The sequence below is a fragment of the Bufo gargarizans genome, chromosome 8 (assembly GCF_014858855.1).
Source record: "Bufo gargarizans isolate SCDJY-AF-19 chromosome 8, ASM1485885v1, whole genome shotgun sequence".
In the NCBI taxonomy this organism is placed as follows: Eukaryota; Metazoa; Chordata; class Amphibia; order Anura; family Bufonidae; genus Bufo; species Bufo gargarizans.
Window position 1 is genome coordinate 140,446,856 of NC_058087.1, and position 24,188 is coordinate 140,471,043.

Consider the following 24,188-nt stretch of genomic DNA (forward strand, 5'->3'; position numbering starts at 1 on the left):
AATCTGACAGGTTAGATTATGTGGTATTTTTATAGAGCAGGTTGTCACAGACGCGACAATACCAAATATGACTATATGATTTTTTTGGGTTGTTTGTTTCAGTTTTACATAACAAATGTGACGGTTAGATACTATTTTGGGGGGAATACACCTTTTTGATCACTTGGTGTTGCACCTTTTCTGATGTAAGGTGACAAAAATGGCTTTAAAAAAAAAAATGTTTTAATGGTATTTATCGGACAGGGTGGATCATGTGATATATTTATAGAGACGGTCATTACGGACGCGGCGATACGTAATATGTGTGGGATTTTTTTATTAAAAAATAAGGGGAAAGGGCGTTTTTTTTTCTTTTTTTACTTTATTAAAAACACTTTTTTTTCTTTACTTTATTTCTGATGTTCACTTTTGGGGGTCTGATCCTCTCTGCATCTGTATTGTAGTGTATGACACTGAGTCATACACTAACAGGTTGCCTAGGAGACCCAGCCTGAGGCTGGATCTCATCTGCTCCCGTAGAAGGCAGGTCCAGATGCCGTGCAAGGCATCGGGCTGCCTTCTGAGACATCGAGTCCCCGCCACAGCAGCGCGGGGACTCGATAGGCTCACTCAAACACAAACCCCTTCTATGCTGCGGTCAGCAGCATAGAATGGGTTAATCCGCCACGATTGCCGATACGGGGGGGGGGGGATATATTTCAGCAGGCACCCAGTTCCGATTACCGCCCGCTGTGCGGCGGTGATCGGAAATACACAGGACGTACAGGTACGCCTTGTGTCCTTAAGTACCAGGACATCAGGGCGTACCTGTACGCCCTATGTCCCCAAGAGGTTAAGTATTTTCATTTAGTAAATTCCCGGAGAACCCCTTTAAGGCACATTTCCTATGAGGTGGTGCCTCAGAAATACATTTTCTAGCTCTCTAGTTCCCTGAAAAGGTGCCCCATAATGCTGTCGGCTGCCCAGGTGCCAACTTCTGCCCATTTTCTGGATTTGACCCTTCACTGCCTGATCTTGGTACTTCCCTTGGCCCACCTGTCCCCGATGATAGTGTTTTCTGAACCCCCCTCTACAACCAGAGACTACTCCATGAGGGAGCTGCCTGCTGGTCCCCCTCCTCCATTAGTGCATAACCCCTTTTAGATATTCCGAGGCTCTCTCTGTAAGTAACTGAACAGTAATGCGTAGTCATTGGGTTTTGTGGCAGCAGGCATGTACAGAGGAGCTCCCGGTGCAGCCCTCCGCTATCTCCCGGTGTACGTCAGTCACACGCCGCCGCCCGCTGTGTCACATCCGCCCCGCTCCCCTCAGGTGCTCGCTGTACAGTCACGTGGTCTACACCCCGCGCTCATTCCCATACATTCCTCACCGCCTGTGTGTACACCTGAATTAAGACACGCCCCCTCAGTCTTCCCAACCAATCAGACCACTCCCAGGAATTAGGACCCTCCTCACTGATCGTCATGGCAACTGCCGTGAGAGGGGGGGGGGGTAGGAGCTCGGGAGGGGCTTAGTAAAGTCCTGACCAGCCTGGCACTTTGAGAAGTCCCGGAGAAGACGTGTGTGTGGCAGACAGGAGCCCGAGCACGATGGCCACCGAGGCCGATAACGGTAGGTGACCGTGACTCACGTTACACTCATTGTATGACGTCATGACAGCGGCCACCTGCCTGCTAGCCTGGACCTGCGCTGTCCGGGGACATATCCGGAGAGAGGGTCCTGAACACTGTGTGCGGCAGACCTGGTGTCTTGGGCTGTGTTCACACACGTGCTGGTCCCTATTTCAATATAGTCCCTATTGATTTCAGTGTGTCAGGGATTTAGAAGGGGTTTAGTATGTATTTCGCGATCCGCAAAAAATGGATCAGCAAAAAATACGGATGACGTCCGTGTGCATTCCGTATTTTGCGGAACGGGACAGCTGGCCCTTCATAGAACAGTCCTATCCTTGACCGTAATGCGGACAATAATAGGACATGTTCTATTTTTTGGAGGAACGGAAAACGGAATGCACACGGAGTCACTTCCATTTTTTTGCGGACCCATTGAAATGAATGGTTCCGTATACAGAAAAAAAAAAAAAAATGGAACGGACATGGAATGAAAATGCAAGAGCCCTAAGGATGTGCTGTCCCTCCCATTACAATGTATACCTTGACAGGAGAGGGGTTAAAGGGGGTGTCTATAATGGACAATTCCTTAAAGGATTGGTTTATATGCATTGGAGCAAAAATAGCCTGACTTAAAAACTGCAAATCCCCGGGGTTATCCAATTACTTCCCATCGTAAACAGTTTTCAGTTTTTCATTTTTATTGTTTCCTCCTCACCTTCCGTGACTTTTTATTTATTTATTTTAATTCTTTCTGTTCACGTAACTTTAGGAGGGCTCGTTATTTTACAGGTCGAGTTGTACGTTCTGATAGCGCCATTTAATATGTCATACAAACTATCGGGATGCTAGGAAAAAAATGAATTGGGGAAAAAAAAACTTTGCGCCATTGTTTTACAAGTTTCATATTTACGATGTTGATGGGGCAGTAAAAAGGACGTGTTTTCTTTATTTCGTAGCGATTACAGTGATACCAAAGTGCTATACTTTTTGTTGTGTTTTTAATAAACAAAATATAAAAAAAAAACTTTGAAAAATAAATTTTTTAGCATCTTCTGACACATAACTATTTCATATTTCTGCCTACGGAGCAGTGTAAGCGCTCTTTTTTTTTATTTTGCGGGTAAGGTTACCTTCACACTTGCATTGTGAGGATCCAGCAGGCAGTGCCTGCCGGATCCGGAAATCCGTATACAAATGGATAGCATTAGTTTCCGGATGCGGATCCGGCTGACAAATGCTTTGAAATACCAGACCCGTCTCTCTGGTGTCATCCGGAAAAACAAATTCAGTATTTTTTATTTTTTTTTGCATTTTTAAAGGTTTGCGCATGCGCAGACCAGGAAACCAGATCCGTTTTTACGGAACACTTGGTACCGGATCTGGCATTAATACATTTCAATGGAAATTAATGCCGGCAAGTGTTCCGGAATTATGTCCGGAGAAAATGCCGTAGCATGCTGCAGTATTTTCTCCAGCCAAATACCGTAAGAGGGACTGAACTGAAGACATCCTGATGCATCCTGAACGGATTGCTCTCTATTCAGAATGCATTGGGACAAATGTCTGAACGCTCCCTGCGCCGGCATCTCCACTGCGCCTGCGCCATCTGTTCCTCGGAGCAGGCGCAGTGGAGATGTCTGTGCAGGGAACGGTCAGACATTCACTGCGCCTGCGCCGAATACAGACGTGCACGGTGCAGGCGCGAGAATTCGTCTGCTGGCTCAGAGGGAGGATCGCATTCCAGAGGAGATGGGCGGGCTGGAGGGACGCGCTGGGCAGCATTTTGTGTGAGTAGACCGAGCCTCTAGGTGCTGAAAAGACGCCCCCATAGCACCTAGAGGCTCATTAGCATATCAATAAAAGTTAGTTTTTTAGGCAAACAGCTGCACACAAAGGTATTATAATAGCATTGTTTGGTAGAGCAGACACCAGCGGATCGCTACTGTCTGATAGCTAATTATGTCAAAACGAGGTGATAGGAATCCTTTAAGGAAGCAAAGCGGAGAAAAAACATTGATTCAGGAATTTGAATAATTTGAGCAGTTTCAGATGAAAGAAAAAGTGAAGTAAATGTCCCCCAGAGGTCTTGTGCGACCTTATGGGGGATGAAAAGTGTAAAATAAAAAATTAAAAAATTAAGGGTTATAATGAAAAGGTTTCATATGTAAAAAAAAAAAATTCCCCAAGTAAGGAATAAAAAAAAAAGTTAAAAATAGAAAAAATTAAATAAAATAGACATATTTGGTATTGCCGCGTCCGTGATGGTCGGCTCTATAAATATATCACATAATCGACCCAGTCCAATAAACACCATAAAAAAAATAAATAAATAACTGTCAAAAAAGACATTTTTGTCACCTTACATCACAAAAAGTGCAACACCAAGTGATCAAAAAGGCGTAAGTCCCACAAAATGGTACCAATAAAACAGTCACCTCATCCCGCAAAAAATGAGCCCCCACATAAGAAAATCTCTAGCTCTCAGAACATGGACACATTAAAACATCATTTTTTTTTGTTTCAAAAATGCTATTATTGTGTAAAACTTTAATAAATAAGAAAAAGTACACATATTAGGTATCGCCACGTCCGTAACAATCTGCTCTATAAAAATGTCACTTGACCGAACCCCTCAGGTGAACGCTGTAAAAACTAAAAACTGTGCTAAAACAACCAATTTTTTGGGTCACCTTGCCCCATAAAGTGTTATAATGAATGACCCAAAAATCATATGTACCCAAAAATAGTACCAATAAAACTGGCACCTTATCCCCTAGTTTCCAAAATGGGATCACTTCTTGGGAGTTTCTACTGTAAGGCTGAGTACTTCACACGAGCGTTTCCGGATAAGGTCCGGATGCGTTGCGGCAAACCCGCGCGAGTAGGTACCCAATTGCAGTTAGTTTTGACTGCAATTGCGTTCCGTTTTTATCGCGCGGGTGCAATGCGTTTTGCACACGCGTGATAAAAAACAGACTGTGGTACCCAGACCCGAACGTCTTCACAGAAGTTCGGGTTTGGGTTAGGTGTTGTGTAGATATTATTATTTTCCCTTAGAACATGGTTTTAAGGGAAAATAATAGCATTCTTTAATACAGAATGCTTAGTAGGTGATCAAGAGGAGAAGGTGAGTTAAATATTTTTTAACCCTCAATTGACCACCTACTAAGCATTCTGTATTAAAGAATGCTATTATTTCCCCTTATAACCATGTTCTAAGGGAAAATAATACAGTAAATAGACTGTCATCTTAGCAACCATGCGTGAAAATCGCACCCCATCCGCACTTGCTTGCGATTTTCACTCGGCCCCATTCTCTTCTATGGGGCCTGCGTTGCGTAATAAACGCACAATATAGAGCATGCTGCGATTTTCACGCAATGCATAAGTGATGCGTGAAAATCACAGCTCATGTGCACAGCCCCATAGAAATGAATGGGTCCAGATTCAGTGCGGGTGCAATGCGTTCACCTCGCGCATTGCACCCGTGTGAACTCAGCCTAAGGGTGCATCAGGGGGGCTTCAAATGGGACATGGCATCTAAAAACCACGTGGAGTTCCTTTTCTAATGCACCCTGCCGTGTGCCCATACAGCAATTTACGACCACATGTGGGGTGTTTCTGTAAACCGCAGAATCTGGGTAATAAATATTGAGTTTTGTTTGGCTGTTAACCATCGATGTGTTAAAGAAAAAAATGGATTAAAATGGAAAATCTGCCAAAAAAGTGAAATTTAAAAATGTAATCTCCATTTTCCTTTAATTTTTGTGGAACGCCTAAAGGGTTAACAAAGTTTGTAAAATCGGTTTTAAGTAACTTGAGGGGTGTAGTTTCTACTATGGGGTCATTTATCGGGGTATCCACTATGTAGGCCCCACAAAGTGACTTCAGACCTGAACTGGTCCTTAAAAAGTGGGTTTTGGCAATTTTCTTAAAAATTAGAAGAATTGCTTCTAAGCCTTCTAACGTCCTAAAAAAATTAAATTACATTTCCAAAATGATGCCAACATAAAGTAGACATATGGGGAATGTTAAGTAATAAATATTTTATGAGGTATCACTTTCTGTTTTAAAAGCAGAGAAATTGAAATTTAGAAAATTGCGAATTTTTTAAATTTTTGGGTAAATTTGGGATTTTTTCATAAATAAAGGTGTAATATATTGACTCAAATTTATGACTATCCATGAAGTGCAATGTGTCACGAGAAAACAGTCTCTGAATGACTTGGATAAGTAAAGGCGTTCCAAAGTTATTACTACATAAAGTAAGATATGTCAGTTTTGCAAAATTAGGCCTGGTCAGGAAGGGGGCAAATGGGCCAAATAGGAAGTGGTTAGTACATTTTCTAAAACTTTTTTGTAACTTTTTTTTTTTCTTCCCCTAAGGGACTTGACCATGCAGTTATCAGACCGTTTATAATGCTTAGAGTAGACTGTAATGGCTTCCTATGGCAGGGCATAATAGGAACTTTACTATGGAAGGCCTGGGAGCTTTCACAAGAGCACTGGTTGTCATAGCAACTGAACGGCTCCTACTGTCTCGCTGGGGGTGAGTTGTTCAGATGTCAGAAGCAGCCCGCTTCCAGCTAATGACCTGTCAGATGCTGTGGTCCTTTGACCATGGCTTCTGAGGGTTTAAATGTCCGTGATCAGAGCTGTCTCCAATACTGGAAACTGCAGGCAGATGCTTGCTTTGTTAAGGTAGGTTCACCAGTGGCGTGCCTAGGGTGTTTGGCACCCGGGGCGGGTCCTTTCTCTGGCACTCTCCAAAATACTTTAAAAAAAAATTATACCCTCTCACAATAGTATTGCCCTTATTGTACAACCTTCACATTAGTTTTGTACAAATGTGTGCCCTCTCACAGTAGTTATGCCCTCTGTGCCCCTTTCACAATTGTAATGCCCTCTTTGTGCCCCCTTCACAGTAATAATGCCCTCTTTGTGCCCCCTTCACAGTAATAATGCCCTCTTTGTGCCCCCTTCACAGTAATAATGCCCTCTGGCTCTGTGCCCCCTCCATAGTAGTAATGCCCTCTGTGCCCACAGCTGTTTGAAGAGAGGGCAGCGCTCATATGAGAGCTGCTTTCTCTGTTCTGTTCACCTGCTTGCCGTAGCATCTGTAGTGATGAGCAGGTAAATAGAGCAGAGAAGGCAGCGCTCATAAAAAAAAAACAAAAAAAAAAAAACGGACAACCCCTTTAAAGACATACTTGGAAACCATTACATACAGCGCTACAGAACATACAGGGTCATACAACCCCACATACCTCTTCCATCCAGTGACTTCTCCTCTCTGATGTAGATATTCTCTTTCCTCTTCTTCTCCTGTCAGACCAGACCACCATGGTGACTTCTTTCAGCCGTGTCTCATCTCTGCAGAGTTTTACAAACAGACATCTTACTTTCCTACTCTTCCATCATCCTCCCAGCTTCTCGACACCCCATCCTGCCACCCCCCAATACTGTGTCCACTGTGCTCCCCAATACTTTTCTGCAGAAACAGTCCCCCTGAAAATACTGGTACCACACAAATAGTGCGTCAGTACAAAAACACCCCTTTATATTGTTCACTAGTAATAAAAATAATAAAACTTCCTTTCAGATCAGACCCCCATATAAAACCGTAAATGAGATCCCCCAATCTCAGACCAAACCCTCTTTAGACCTCTGTCAGACCCCATATAAGACCACAGTTTTAAACCTCAGATCATACCGCCATTAGACCTCCATGTAAGACCCCGACCCAATATCAGACCTTAGATAAGACCCCCATTAGACCTCCAGACCTCAGACTAGACGCCTATTAGACGTCCAGACCCCTAATCAGACCCGCCCGGTCAGACCTTCAGGCCCGCCCAGTCAGACCCCCATAGACCGCTCCAGACCCCCATTAGACCTTTCCAGACCCCCCATTAAACCTCCATATCAGACCTCAGATCAGCCTGTAAAATAATAGTCACTTACCTCTCCTGTCGCCACTCTCTCTGTTCTAGCTGTCTTCTCTTCTAAGTGCCCGCGCTGCAGTCACCTGACCTCCTGCAGCGTCAGGTCAGAGTGAGGTCTGTACGTCCTGACGCTGCAGGCAGCCAGGACACAGCAGCGCGGACCCTGAGAAGAGCGAGCAGGAAGAGGGGTAAGTACTGGACAGCGCTCACAGCGCTTCACTCCCCCCTCCTCCTGCAGACTAGTGAGCGCTTCCATTATGGAAGCGCTCACTAGTATTCCCTTTATAAGATGAACTGTATCTTATAAAGGGAAAAGCAATGAGCGCTTCCATCTGTATTGATGGAAGCGCTCATTGCTTCTCTTCTGGCACCCCCCTGAGAGCCGGAACCCGGGGCGGACCGCCCCCTGGGCACGCCACTGACGTTCACACCTCCGTTTATCGCATCCAGCACGCTGTTCAGGCAGAGTACAGCCTGCCGGAGTTAACCAGATGTGGCCTAGCTGGATACTGCCGTTAACTGCCAGACCCCATTGACTTTAATGGGATCCAGCCGCTTTTCAGCAAAATGCTAGCTTTTGGCTATATAAAAAACGTTGCATATGCATACCTAAAGCTGGCACTTATGCCGGAAAGTGGCCAGATCCCATTATAGTCAGGGCTCATTCAGAAGGCCATAAGTGTTTTGCAATCCGCAAAACACGGATAACGTCCGCCTGCATTCCGCACTTTGCGGAACTCGCAGGGCCAGCGATTATATAGAAATGCCTATTCTTGTCAAAGATGGCGGACAAGAATAGGACTTTCTCTATATTATTTGCAGGGTCACGAAACGGAGATGCGGACAGCGCACAGTGTTCTGTCCGCATCTTTTGAGGCCCTATTCAAATGAATGGGACTGCACCCGTTCCACAATTTTGCGGAGCCGTACATATGGCCGTCTGAATGAGCACTCACTGGGGTGCGTAGATGAATGGCAGTATCCATCTAGACCAGATGCGGTGAACCCCCGGCAGGCTGTTCTCTGTCCCAAGAGCCTGCCAGATGCAATAAACAGAGGTGTGAACCTACCCTAAAACAGCAGGAGCGGGGTATGGCACCCACTCAGCACTTTAGCGGGTGATATCTTTGAAAACGTGATGTTGTCGGGAAAGGTGTTAAAGGGGTTGTCCGGAGCTGACAGTCTTTTGATAACAAGTTACACAGTATAACATAATTACACACATCCAACACCAATACACATTTAACTCAAACTGATGACCATGTCGTCCCATAGCTCCCCCAAGTTAAAGGATGGCAGACCCGGTGAGACCCTCTACGGGTCCACTTGGGGATGTCCATGTTAGTCACCCTTCCAGTTCTGTTTGGCGAGATAGTCCATCAGCATTCGCATAGTGTTTCCCAGGCCGGTCTTAGATTGTGAAAGTGAACGGCTGTAGGGACAGGCTCCACTGCAACAGTTGTCCATGTGCCCCGGACACCCGGTTCAACCAAACAAGGGGGATCTCCAAAATCCTAGGTCTGTAGTCGCTAGGAAGGAGGCTGGCCCTCAGGCTTCGCCAGCAGCCCCAGTGACTGTTCCGTCCGTCACACCGGCATTCACCGCACAGGAATTTTTTTTACAAATATTTTAATAGTTCAGACATTTTCAGACAGGGCAATACCTGATATGTTTATTTTTTTTTTTTATGTTTACAGATTTTATGTGTAAAATCGGGAAAGAGGGTTGATTTAAACGTAACACTTTAGTGTTATATATATATATTTTTACCTTTTTAACAGTAACTTTTAACCCTCTTAGGTCTCATGCGCACGACCGTTGTTTGGGTCCGCATCCGAGCTGCAGTTTTGGCGACTCAGGTGCGGACCCATTCATTTCAATGGGGCCGCAAAAGATGCGGACAGCTCCGTTCCGCGGCCCCGCTAAAAAAATATAACATGTCCTATTCTTGTCCGCGCTTTGCGGACAATAATAGGCATTTATATTGCCGGCTTCCGTTCCGCAAATTGTGGAAGGCAACTCAGCCCCTTCCGTTTTTTGCGGATCCGCGGTTTGCGGAGTGCAAAAAACGGCACGGTCGTCTGTATGAGGCCTTGGGGAGATAGAACCTAGATCTTTTAATCCCTTGTCCCATTTACCCTAATAGAGATCTATTAGGGTGCATGGCATTTTGAAGCGCTCTCTGCTGAGCTGTGCCTGGAAGCAGGAAGCTTAGTATGGCAGGCATGGCAACCTCCAGCAGGGCCCAGGCTGGCATGGTAACCGATTGGAGCCCAATAATTTCACTGTGGGGGCTCCTATTGGAAGGCAGAGGGAGCCGGATCCCTCTGCTTTGCCTCACAGATGCCATGATTGCTGCATCTGAGGGGTTAAATGACAAGGTTCGGCAGTACTTAATTGCGGCTGGGCATCTACTGTATGATACATCCAGTACCCCTGCGTATAAAGTGGGCTCACCGCAGCAGCCCGCTCCATACATTACCTTAAAGGGGTTAAAGTGTCACTGAGTTTTCAAACAACTTATGATATGTCATAGAGTTTTCGTTGGCGGGGGCCTGAATGCTGAGACCGCCACCGATCCCTAGAACGAGATGAGACGAGGGCTGGCATATCGCACTCTCTCTTCTGACTGCAGAGGACGGAATCGAGACGGACCCATAGACTTTCTATTGGTCCTGTCCATTCCAGTGAGGAGAGAGAGCGTGATATACGAGTGCTTCTCTCTCTTCTTGTTCTAGTGATTGTTGGGGTCTCTGCCCTCAGACCCCACTGATCAAAACTTTTGAAAAGTACTGCGTTTTCAAAAAAAAAGTGTGAGCTTGCCCTCTTGACAATCTTAAAGTGACAGGTCCTCTATACACAAGGTTTCTGCGGGACGGCAGCTATGTCGTATGATGCACCATATCACATCCCTTATGTGTTCTTTTGTATGAAATCTCTTCAATCTGCGTGGTCCAGATGTACGTGTCACGACTCGGTGCACAAAGACAAATAATGGATTATGAAAAGCGATGTCCTATTAAAATCCCTTCCGCGATCCGACCTCACAAGGATTAGAGAAGACTAGAAAGCTCAGTAAACAGTTAAGCTGAAATGTCTGCAGCACTGAACCAAAAAGCTGCCCAGCCCCCGATCTACCCAGCACTCATCTGCTCTCCACCGCTAAATTGTGATCAACAGGTTGGCGGCCCAGACAGGAGACGATGTGGTGGAGCCGCCATCTATATTTTATCACCAAGTTTATAGAACCTTCATTCTGAACACTTAAGAAAAGAACCAATACTTTAAGCAATAATTTCTGTACTTTTTATCAGAAAATTTTTATAGCGGTAATATTGTAAATAATTTAGATGGTCTTCTGAGAATTCTTCATGAAAGGTTTGTTTTAGGTGGAATTTATCAGTGAGCTACATATAGTGGGGTGGGGGGGATGTAATGCCATCTTGATGTTAAAGGGAACCTGTCACCGGGATTTTGGGTATAGAGCTGAGGACATGGGATGCTAGATGACCGCTAGCACATCCGTAATACCCAGTCCCCATAGCTCTGTGTGCTTTTATTGTGTAAAAAAAACTATTTGATACATATGCAAATTAACCTGAGATGAGTCCTGTCCCTGACTCCTCTCACGTACAGGACTTATCTCAGGTTAATTTGCATGTTTATCAAATGTTTTTTTTTTTTTTACACAATAAAAGCACACAGAGCTATGGGGACTGGGTATTGCGGATGTGCTAGCGGCCATCTAGCAACCCACGTCCTCAGCTCTATACCCAAAATCCCGGTGACAGGTTCCCTTTAAGCATTGTTATTATTATTATGACGGGACTGGTGGGACCTGGTAGTGATCATGGTGGTCCTAGCGTTGTAGCCTCGAGTGATTTATATATGTATTGCCTGTACTGTAAATACATGATAAATGTTGTGGGATAGCCCCTTTTACGGTACAGTAAAAGTTTGGTTCTACTCCACCTGCTGTGGTGACGACCTTATACAGATTAGGGAATTTCGAGGGAAAAGCTGGTAATTGTTGGTATGGTCTTTGGAAAGAATTTGACATTAACCACCTCCGGACCGCCTAACGCACATGTGCGTTCCGGAGGTGGCAGGCTGGCGCACAGTCACGCATATACGCGTCATCTCGCGATACGCGAGATTTCCTGTGAACGCGCGCACACAGGCGCGCGCGCTCACAGGAACGGAAGGTAAGCGAGTGGATCTCCAGCCTGCCAGCGGCGATCGTTCGCTGGCAGGCTGGAGATCCAAATTTTTTAACCCCTAACAGGTATATTAGACGCTGTTTTCATAACAGCGTCTAATATACCTCCTACCTGGTCCTCTGGTGGTCCCTTTTGTTAGGATCGACCACCAGAGGACTCAGGTAGGTCAGTACAGTCGCACCAAACACCACACTACACTACACCCCCCCCCCCCCCCCCCGTCACTTATTAACCCCTTATAAACCCCTGATCACCCATGATCACCCCATATAAACTCCCTGATCACCGCCCTGTCATTGATCACCCCCCTGTCAGGCTCCGTTCAGACGTCCGTATGATTTTTACGGATCCACGGATACATGGATCGGATCCGCAAAACGCATACGGACGTCTAAATGGAGCCTTACAGGGGGGTGATCAATGACAGGCGGGTGATCACCCATATACACTCCCTGATCACCCCCTGTCATTGATCACCCCCCTGTAAGGCTCCATTCAGACGTCCGCATGATTTTTACGGATCCATGGATACATGGATCGGATCCGCAAAGCACATGCGGACGTCTGAATGGAGCCTTACAGGGGGGTGATCACCCATATACACTCCCTGATCACCCCCTGTCATTGATCACCCCCCTGTAAGGCTCCATTCAGACGTCCGCATGATTTTTACGGATCCATGGATACATGGATCGGATCCGCAAAGCACATGCGGACGTCTGAATGGAGCCTTACAGGGGGGTGATCACCCATATACACTCCCTGATCACCCCCCTGTCATTGATCACCCCCCTGTAAGGCTCCATTCAGATGTCCGCATGTTTTTTGTGGATCCGATCCATGTATCCATGGATCCGTAAAAAATCATGCGGATGTCTGAATGGAGCCTTACAGGGGGGGGTGATCAGTGACAGGGGGGTGATCACCCTGATCACCCCCTGTCATTGATAACCCCCCTGTAAGGCTCCATTCAGACGTCCGCATGTTTTTTGTGGATCCGATCCATGTATCCATGGATCCGTAAAAAATCATGCGGATGTCTGAATGGAGCCTTACAGGGGGGGTGATCAGTGACAGGGGGGTGATCACCCTGATCACCCCCTGTCATTGATAACCCCCCTGTAAGGCTCCATTCAGACGTCCGCATGTTTTTTGTGGATCCGATCCATGTATCCATGGATCCGTAAAAAATCATGCGGATGTCTGAATGGAGCCTTACAGGGGGGGTGATCAGTGACAGGGGGGTGATCACCCTGATCACCCCCTGTCATTGATAACCCCCCTGTAAGGCTCCATTCAGACGTCCGCATGTGTTCTGCGGATCCGATCCATGGATCCGTAAAAATTATACGGACGTCTGAATGGAGCCTTACCAGGGGGGTGATCAATGACAGGGGGGTGATCCGGGAGTCTATATGGGTGATTACCCCCCTGTCATTGATCACCCCCCCCTGTAAGGCTCCATTCAGACATTTTTTTGGGCACAAGTTAGCGGAAATTTTTTTTTTGTTTTTGTTTTTTCTTACTAAGTCTCATATTCCACTAACTTGTGTCAAAAAATAAAATTTCCCATGAACTCGCCATACCCCTCACGGAATCCAAATGCGTAAACATTTTTAGACATTTATATTCCAGACTTCTTCTCACGCTTTAGGGCCCCTAAAAAGCCAGGGCAGTATAAATACCCCACATGTGACCCCATTTCGGAAAGAAGACACCCCAAGGTATTCGCTGAGGGGCATATTGAGTCCATGAAAGATTGAAATTTTTGTCCTAAGTTAGCGGATAGTGAGACTTTGTGAGAAAAAAACCAAAAAAATCAATTTCCGCTAACTTATGCAAAAAATAAAAAATTTCTAGGAACTCGCCAGGCCCCTCATTGAATACCTTGGGGTGTCTTCTTTCCAAAGTGGGGTCACATGTGGGGTATTTATACTGCCCTGGCTTTTTAGGGGCCCGAAAGTGTGAGAAGAAGTCTGGGATCCAAATGTCTAAAAATGCCCTCCTAAAAGGAATTTGGGCCCCTTTGCGCATCTAGTCTGCAAAAAAGTGTGACACATCTGGTATCGCCGTACTCAGGAGAAGTTGGGGAATGTGTTTTGGGGTGTCATTTTACATATACCCATGCTGGGTGAGAGAAATATCTTGGTCAAATGCCAACTTTGTATAAAAAAATAGGAAAAGTTGTCTTTTGCCAAGATATTTCTCTCACCCAGCATGGTTATATGTAAAATGGCCCCCCAAAACACATTGCCCAACTTCTCCTGAGTACGGCGATACCAGATGTGTGACACTTTTTTGCAGCCAAGGTGGGCAAAGGGGCGCATATTCCAAAGTGCACCTTTCGGATTTCACAGGCCATTTTTTACAGATTTTGATTGCAAGGTACTTCTTACACATTTGGGCCCCTAAATTGCCAGGGCAGTATAACTACGCCACAAGTGACCCCATTTTGGAAAGAAGACACCCCAAGGTATTCCGTGAGGGGCATGGCGAGTTCCTAGAATTTTTTTATTTTTTGTCACAAGTTAGCGGAAAATGATGATTTTTCTTTTTTTTTCTTTTTTCCTTACAAAGTCTCATATTCCACTAACTTGCGACAAAAAAAAAAAAATTCTAGGAACTCGCCATGCCCCTCACAGAATACCTTGGGGTGTCTTCTTTCCAAAATGGGGTCACTTGTGGCGTAGTTATACTGCCCTGGCAATTTAGGGGCCCAAATGTGTGAGAAGAACTTTGCAATCAAAATGTGTAAAAAATGACCGGTGAAATCCGAAAGTTGCACTTTGGAATATGTGCCCCTTTGCCCACCTTGGCAGCAAAAAAGTGTCACACATCTGGTATCGCCGTACTCAGGAGAAGTTGGGGAATGTGTTTTGGGGTGTCATTTTACATATACCCATGCTGGGTGAGAAAAATATCTTGGTCAAATGCCAACTTTGTATAAAAAAATGGGCAAAGTTGTCTTTTGCCAAGATATTTCTCTCACCCAGCATGGGTATATGTAAAATGACACCCCAAAACACATTCCCCAACTTCTCCTGAGTACGGCGATACCAGATGTGTCACACTTTTTTGCTGCCAAGGTGGGCAAAGGGGCACATATTCCAAAGTGCACCTTTCGGATTTTGCAGGGCATTTTTTACACATTTTGATTGCAAGGTACTTCTCACACATTTGGGCCCCTAAATTGCCAGGGCAGTATAACTACGCCACAAGTGACCCCATTTTGGAAAGAAGACACCCCAAGGTATTCCGTGAGGGGCATGGCGAGTTCCTAGAATTTTTTATTTTTTGTCGCAAGTTAGTGGAATATGAGACTTTGTAAGAAAAATAAAAAAAATAAAAATCATCATCATTTTCCGCTAACTTGTGACAAAAAATAAAAAGTTCTATGAACTCACTATGCCCATCAACGAATAGCTTAGGGTGTCTACTTTCCGAAATGGGGTCATTTGTGGGGTGTTTGTACTGTCTGGGCATTGTAGAACCTCTGGAATCATGACAGGTGCTCAGAAAGTCAGAGCTGCTTCAAAAAGCGGAAATTCACATTTTTGTACCATAGTTTGTAAATGCTATAACTTTTACCCAAACCATTTTTTTTTTTTGCCCAAACATTTTTTTTTTATCAAAGACATGTAGAACAATAAATTTGGCGAAAAATTTATATATGGATGTCGTTTTTTTTGCGAAATTTTACAGCTGAAAGTGAAAAATGTCATTTTTTTGCAAAAAAATCGTTACATTTTGATTAATAACAAAAAAAGTAAAAATGTCAGCAGCAATAAAATACCACCAAATGAAAGCTCCATTAGTGAGAAGAAAAGGAGGTAAAATTCATTTGGGTGGTAAGTTGCATGACCGAGCGATAAACGGTGAAAGGAGTGTAGTGCCGAAGTGTAAAAAGTGCTCTGGTCATGAAGGGGGTTTCACCTAGCGGGGCTGAAGTGGTTAAAGGGGTTTTCCAGGATTTTAATATTGATGACCTATCCTCAGGATAGGTTATCAATATCCGATCAGCAGAGGATATCCCGCGGCGCAAGAAAAACCATCTAATATTTCAGTTGGAATTCCAAAGATTTATTCAGCAAGTGGTACAACGCGTTTCGGGGACAGTGGCCCCCTTCGTCCCTTCGTCAGGTACAAAATGCTTGCAAGCCAAAACTAACAATCACAAATTCTTTAAAACTATGGTTAACAAAAATGTGATTTAAACAATACGTCATTTTCTGAGAACATGTTCTGTACGCTTGTTATGTAACTGAATATACATAATTTCACACTTACAATGGGACAGGCTTTAATACGAAGGTCATGTTCTATGTCAAGCCGGTATAATAACAATGGCTAAGAAAATGTCATATTTTTCACGACGTATCCCTTTACTGAGGCAGCTGTAACTGGAGCAATGCCGCCCTGCGGTCTCTATACCACACCAGTAGTCTTGTTTCATGCCTTTGTGACAAGTAGCTCATAGCTGCATTAATTTTCCACAAGTTTATAAAATATATTAATCCGGGTCCATATGCTCAGTTTGTTTGATGCCAAGCATTTGACATCCAATTCTGGCTGTAGACACCTTTTACATGGAAAATATGTTTTGACATATAGTAGTGGTTACCATGAATACAAATGCAGTTTTCATGACTCTACTCATTTTCAGACCTGCTCCTAGTTTCAGGCTTTTCTCATGGACATATCACTTCCTGTAATAGATGCTGGATGTGTGGTCTGTGTGTTCAGGATGCTGCTGTCTTCACTAGCTCTCGGTGATCAGCACTGCTTCATTCCTAGACTGATTTCCCCTTCTACAGCTCATGAGGGATCTCTTCTGTGGTGCAGACCGACACTCAGGGGGTCATTTATCAAACTGGTGTAAAGTAGAATTGACTTAGTCGCCCGTAGCAACCAATCGGATTCCACGTTTCATTTTCCAAATGAGCTGTGAAAAGGGAAAGGTGGAATCTGATTGGTTACTATGGGCAGCTAAGCCAGTTCTACTTTACACCAGTTTGATAAATGACCCCCTGAGTGTGTGATTCCCTCCCTAACCGCCCTGCCCGCACAGACTGCTATGGGGCCTCTGTGATCTGCGCTCCCTAAAATCTTTGGTGCTTTTTCCCCCTCTCCAGTCTCTGATCTACCACCTTCATCCTCTCTCTGATCTCTAACACTGGAAATAGGGAAGGGGAGACCAGAGAGGGTGGGCACAGCCAGGAGCGGTGTGCTGTCGGATCTATGACAGCAGGACAGCCACCTATGTAGAGGAGTCTTACAGGCTCTACAACAGCAAAATTGTATAAAAAATTGCTATTCTCACCTAAGGGTACTTTCACACTAGCGTTATTCTTTTCCGGTATTTAAATCCGGTAAAGGGTCTCTGTACCGGGAAGAAAAGTATCAGTTTTGTCCTAATGCATTCTGAATGGAAAGCAATCCGTTCAGTATGCATCAGGATGTTTTCCATCCCATCCCTTGTACGGTATTTGACCGGACAGAATACCGCAGCATACTGCAGTATTTTTACCGGACAAAATCCTTGAACACTACCGCACTTGCTGGATCCGGCATTCATTTCCATTGAAATGTATTAATTCCGGATCCGGTACCAAGTGTTCTGGAAATTGCCACAGCCGGTTTTCCGGTCTGCGCATGCGCAGTTCTTTCTAGATTTGAAAAAAAATTCAATACCGGATCCGTTATTCCAGATAATACTAGAAAGACGGATCCGGTATTTCAATGAATAAGTCTAACGGATCCGTATCCGGAAAAAAAAAAAGATATCCGTTTTGCATACGGATTTCCGTATCCGGCATTTTAACTTCCCTAGTGTGAAAGTACCCTTAGGCTACATGCACACGACCGTGGCGTGTTTTACGGTCTACAAATCGCGGATCCACAGAACGCGGGTGGCGTCCGTGCGCGTTCCACAATTTGCGGAACGGCACGGACAGCCTTTAATATAACTGCCTATTCTTGTCTGCAAAGTGCGGACAAGAATAGGACATGTTATATTTTTTTTGCAGGGCCAAGGAACGGAGCCACGGATGTGGAGAGCACACGGAGTGCTGTCCGCATCTTTTGCAGCCCCATTGAAGTGAATGGGTCCGCATCCGAGCCGCAGTTTGTGGACCATAACTACCGTCGTGTGCATGAGGCCTTATGCTGACTTCACTGAGTGCAGCATAAAATAGTGACAATAATGCTGATTTCTGCGGTGTGTCGCTCATGAGCTAAAAGTAAGTGGTAGCTGAGAACCAGCATCATAATCATTGCAGCTCGGGCCTTGAGAAGAGTCAAATCTACTTGAGAAGAGTCAGTTAGGCCTCCTGAACACTAACACCCACAGCGGGGCAGCCGCCGCGATCCGGCCGTTCCGCAAAAAGATAGGACATGTCCTATCTTTTTGCGGAACGGAAGTACGGGACGAAACCCCACGGAAGCATTCCGTAGGGTTCCGTTCCGCACCATTCCGCATCTCCGGATTTGCGGACCCATTGAAGTGAATGGGTCCGCATCCGTGATGCAGAATGCAGGCGGAACGGTGCCCGTGTATTGCAGATGCGCAATACGGCCACAGAGCGCACATGTTTGTGTGCAATAAGCCTTAGGCTACATGCACAGGAACGTTGTTTGTTTCTGTGTCCTTTTACATTTTTTTATTTTGGCAGATAGGATGCAGACCCATTCATTTTAATGGGTCCGCAAAAAATGCGGAGAGTACACAGTGTGCTGTCCGCATCAGTATGTCCGTTCCGTAGCCCCGCAAAAAAAATAGAACTTGTCCTATTCTTGTCCGTTTTAGGCATTGTTACAATGGATCTATAAAGAAAAAAACGGATGGCATACGGATGTCATCCGTTTATTTTTTTTGCAATTTGCAGACTGCAAAACGCATGCGGTTGTGTGCATGTAGGCTTATTCATAATCTCCTGCTCTCACCCATCTGCTGATGATTGGCAGTTCTCTCCTAGAGAGAAAGGGAGAAAACTAGGTAGAAGACTGTCAATCATCAGCAGGAGAGCAGGAATTCATGAATAACCATGACTCTTCTCAGGTGGCCGGGACTCTTTTCCAGGCCCGGTCTGCAATGATTGTGATGTTGGTTCTCGGCAACAGCTTACTTTTAACTTATAAACGACCGACCGCTGAAATCAACTCACCTGTCTCTTCTTTATGCTGCCGTTAGTATGGGCAGCATAAAGCTGATGACAGGTTCCCTTTGAAATCCAGTTTCTCTGCCGATCCGGCACTGTCTTTGCTTCCCCCACCCCCCCATCAGAACTTGTTCACTTCTTGCCTTGAAGACATGTCATTGCCCTACAGCCCATAACTACGGCAGACTGCTGCATTCATGTCCTAACGGACAATACATGGCCCCCTGCAGGAATGGAGAAGACACTGTTAAATAATTGTATAGAAAAGAATGGTTTTGGCCCATGGCCGATCATTTCTGAAAATTGAGTCATCAAGAAATTACAGTGTTAGCTCGGCTGCGTCTCTAGCCTAGGACGCCTTCTGGACGTGTAACTGGATCTGTGTCGGTGGAATAAGAATGAAGTGCAACTAAGACCTCGACACTCGCTGAAACTTAGGTTACTGTCTGAAGGCAATTCTTACACGTTGGGGCTAGTTTCCATTCACGTTACTACTTTCAGGCTCTGACGGTGGATTTTCTTTCACTGACGAGCTCAATTAAAGGGGTTGTCCAGGTGTTTAATTCTGATGACCAGCTGTTTTAGGAGGCTGCGGTGCTCTGGTGAGTGCTGTGGCCTCCTGGCACCTTAACAAGCACAGCGCCATCCATTGGATTAGGGTTGTCACAATACCAAAATTTCGATTTGATTTCAATACCATAAAGTATTGCGATACCCGATACCACGCGAAAAAAATAAAACCTCAAAAAAGCCACGTGCATTCCGCATTTTATGGAACGTCCGGCCCATAATCGAACAGTCCGATCCTATTTTTTGGGGGCATTCATTTAAAAAAATATATATTTTAATAGTTTGGACTTTTCGGACGTGGCGATATGTAATATGTTTTTTTTATTTTATATGTAAAATTGGGAAAGGGGGTGTTTTAAACTTAATATTTTGGTGTTTGTTTTTTGTAAGCTTTTTCTAAACTTAGGGGCTAGAACCTGGGATTTTTTAATCCCTTGTCCTTTTCACCCTTATAGAGCTCTATCAGGGTAAATAAGACTTCACACTCTCCCTGCTGCCCTGGGCTTTGTGCACGCGGCAGCAGGGAGATTACCATGGCAGACAGGGCTTCAGTAGCGTCCTGGCTGCCATGGTAACCGATCAGAGCCCCGCGATTTCACTGCTGGGGCTCAGATCGGAACTTCCACCAATGAGGAGGAGGGGACCTTGTGGCCACTGCCACCAATGATTATAATACTGGGGGTGTTGGGGGTGGGGCGCACTGCGCCACCAATGAAGATAACTAATGTTTAATACTAATACAGGAGACGGGTTCCAGCGGCAGAATCACATACCCGGCACCCGACCTCTATGACAGGGCGCTGGGTGCGGCACCTGAGGGGTTAACTGCCGCGGATCGCAGCGCCCTGTCAGAGAGGTCGGGTGCTGGCTATATGATTCTGCCACCAGCAACCGCCGCCTATAGTGGCCACAGTCCCTCCCCTCCTCCGCCCCTCTCTCCTCTCATTGGAGGCAGCAGCGGCACAGGGCGACTGCTTCCTTCTCCACTGTGCTGCTGAGTAGAACATGGAGCGCGCGGAGAGCAGCGTCTGCCATGTTCTGTGATTACTGGGCTGTGCAGTAGCGCACCCTAGTATCAGTAAAAGCTAAATCCTGGTATCAAATCAATCCGGGTACAAAAGTATTGCTAGTTTGATACCTGGTGCAACCCTACATTGGCTAGAAGCTGTGCTCGTTATTGCAGCTCAGCCCTATTCATGTGAATTGGACTGAGCTGCACCTAGGCCATGTGACTGAATGTGACATCACTGGCCTAGGAAGAGGCAGCGGTGCTTCATAGGCCAGTGACGTCACGTTCATCGGTCACATGGCTGAGGTGCAGCTCAGTCCCATTCACATGAATAGGGTTGAGCTGCAATACCAAGCACAGTCACTATACAATGTACGGCGCTGTGCTTGGTAAGCTGTAAAGAGGCCAAGCGCTCACCAGAGCACTGCAGCCCCTTCTCAAACAGCTGGTCGGCAGGGATGCCGGGCGTCAGACCCCCACCGATCAGATACTGATGGCCTATCTTGAGGAGAGGTCATCAGTATTTAACACTCGGACAAACCCTTAGGGAACTTGTCACTATGAAAATGCAATGCAATCTGCTGGCAGCATGTTTTAGAGCAGGAGGAGCTGAGCAAATTGATATATAGTTTTATGTCAATAGAGTTAGTAAAACTAGGGGTGCACCGAAATTCCGGCGGCCGAAAATGGGCCTAATCCATTTCGGCCGATATTGGTACATATCGGCAGAAAATATGGTTGGTTATATACGTTCGGCCGGCCGGCCGGCCGGCCGGCGGCGCCCCTCATGCTGTGCCTCCTAAACGCTTGCCGCTCTAAAGAATCTCCGGCTCAGTGCTGCGCAGCCTGCTGTGTCTGCTCTGTGCTACTGCTGTTGTTAGTGTAGCGTGGCCGAGCTCTGTTCGTTCCGCGGTACAGGAGCTTTTGTTTCCTGTACCCGGCCGGACTGACAGGAAGTGCTCACTTAGTGTGCACTTCCTTTCAGTCCGGCCGGGTACAAGAAACAAATGCTCCTGTACCGCGGAACGAACAGAGCTCGGCCACGCTACACAGGCTACACTAGAGGTGACAAGGGAGGGGGGGTGTAAAATGAGAGTGACAAGGGAGGGAGGGTAGAATGAGAGTGACAAGGGAGGGAGGGTAGAATGAGAGTGACAAGGGAGGGAGGGTAGAATGAGAGTGACAAGGGAGGGAGGGTAGAATGAGAGTGACAAGGGAGGGAGGGTAGAATGAGAGTGACAAGGGAGGGAGGGTAGAATGAGAGTGACAAGGGAGGGAGGGTAGAATGAGAGTGACAAGGGAGGGAGGGTAGAATGAGAGTGACAAGGGAGGGAGGGTAGAATGAGAGTGACAAGGGAGGGAGGGTAGAATGAGAGTGACAAGGGAGGGAGGGTAGAATGAGAGTGACAAGGGAGGGAGGGTAGAATGAGAGTGACAAGGGAGGGAGGGGGTAGAATGAGAGTGACAAGGGAGGGAGGGAAATGAGAGTGACAAGGGAGGGAGGGGGAGAGTGACAAGGGAGGGGGGGGGGGAGTGACATTTTTTTTAAAATAACCACTTTGGGTGGCATTGTGTGTATAATATCTATGTATCTGTTTAACTTTATATTTTAATTCACTTTCCTTTTTTTTTAATCTATAGCTGAGGCATAGTCCTCTTTCAGTGACTTTACAATGTCAGCGGTTTGAAAATATTTATTAAATTCATGAAAAAGAATTATTAATAAAATCATAAAAAAAAAAGTATTTTAAAAGTATTTGGGCAAAAAGGCAGTTTCGGTTTTCGGTCAAGGGCATCCTGAATTTTCGGTTTCGGACTAGAATTTTCATTTCGGTGCACCCCTAAGTAAAACGTATAATTTATACGTTATACGATTCCTCCACATTTTGGGCTTTGAAGTCCAGGAGGCGGTCCTATCAGTGATTGACAGCCTTCCCTCTATGGCTGTGTATGCAGAGAGCTGTCAATCACTGATAGGATTGCCTCCTGGACTTCAAAGCCCAATCAGTGATTGACAGCTCTCTGTATACACGGCCATAGAGGGAAGGCTGTCAATCACTGATAGGACCGCCTCCTGGACTTCAAAGCCCAATCAGTGATTGACAGCTCTCTGTATACACGGCCATAGAGGGAAGGCTGTCAATCACTGATAGGACCGCCTCCTGGACTTTAAAGCCCAGAATGTGCAGGAATTTAAATGTATAAATTATGTTATATAGTTTTATGGGAAAATATTCAGTATATCTGTCTGGTGGACTGGTCCGCTCTGGGGGTACAGCTGCCACCATCTGCCTCCAGGTTTTTGACGTTCACTGCAATGAGAAACTTGGTAAAAAAAAACTGTACGAGTTCAGCGATGAAGTGAAAATCTTTCTGTGTTTCAGATGTTTTCCTCCCTGAAGGAAGCTCCATTAACCAGTTCTTACACGAGTTACCAAGTTACCAGTCCCTGGTGCGAAGAAAACCGTCAAATTATGGAACCATGGAATCAAAGAGGAGCAGTCAGCGGAAGCGATCGCTGTCCCGGGGGCTCAGTCAAGTGGAGACCGTTGATGCTGATCTCAGTACTCCTCCACGAGAGTTAGCGCTTAGTATGCAGGAAAAAAGAAAATTAAGGTTATTATAGCTTATGCTTGTTCATGGGCTACTACCGGCAAAGAAGAACCAAATCTTATGTATTTTACTATGTTATTTGTAGGAGGTTGTTCACTTTTCCCACTCCCACCCTCGCGGCTGCTCTCCATAGGATAAGCTCTGATATCCAGTATATTCTTATGTAGATGCATTACACCTGCCGATTTTTCGGCTGATAATCGCTAACAAACGTTTGCATGAACGCTTGCCGGCAGCAGATCGTGCTGTCTAATAGCGATCTGCCGCCGGCAAACCACTAGACAGTATGGGGACGAGCGATGGCATAGCGATCACTTCTCCCCTTGCCGCAGAGGAAATTGCTGTATGTATTAGCAGCGGCTTCCTCCGCTAGCAAGCAGGCGATATTCAGGAGGGAAGCATTCCCTCCTGGCAATCGCTTGCTCAGTCAGCCTGTGTAATACAGGCTTTAGACTCTGAAAGTCCCCGATCAGCACTGGTCATAAACTTTAGATTGCAGCCAACAGGTCCTGACAGTTTTGCCAGGGATGTGTGAACAGTCGAATACCTTTGTGTCCCCCGATCTAACCTGTTCTGAGATGTGCTTATTCCCAGACTCCATTGACATGATATGCACATTGGGGGTTAACAGATATCTCCCATCTAGGACCACCTTTAGCCTGCTTTGTCAGTGTGGTCAGAGGAGTGGATGACAAACGACCATCTGCAAGCTGCACTGGTTTGGCTTTATCCTAATGGGTGTATAATGGCTCCTTTTGAATGCCCTAAATGGGATCGGTTACCATCAGAAAGCAAGGGCAAAAAACATCAGAGATCTTGTATTTGGTGCTCAAAGGGCATCTGTCAGCAGATTTGCACCTCCGACACTGGCTGACCTGTTACATGTGCACTTGGCAGCTGAAGGCACCTGTGTTGGTCCCATGTCCATATGTGCTCGCATTACTGAGAAAAATTATGTTTTAATATATGCAAATGAGCCTCTAGGAGCAATGGGGGCGTTGCTGTTACACTTAGAAGCTCTGCAGTGTGATTGACAGGACCAGGCATGATTATTTACACTG

The 24,188-nt window shown here is 45.7% G+C and overlaps 1 protein-coding gene across 1 annotated transcript in view; it reads left to right on the forward strand.

The window, feature by feature from the left end:
• Positions 1-1,473: 1,473 nt before the first annotated feature.
• Positions 1,474-24,188, forward strand: part of TMC7 (transmembrane channel like 7) — a 68,183-nt gene continuing 45,468 nt past the window's right edge. Inside the window, exons 1-2 of the mRNA XM_044303511.1 lie at positions 1,474-1,611; positions 22,899-23,130. Of these exons, the coding sequence (XP_044159446.1) occupies positions 1,590-1,611; positions 22,899-23,130 (254 nt within the window). The 5' untranslated portion in view covers positions 1,474-1,589. The remainder of the gene's footprint in view (positions 1,612-22,898; positions 23,131-24,188) is intronic.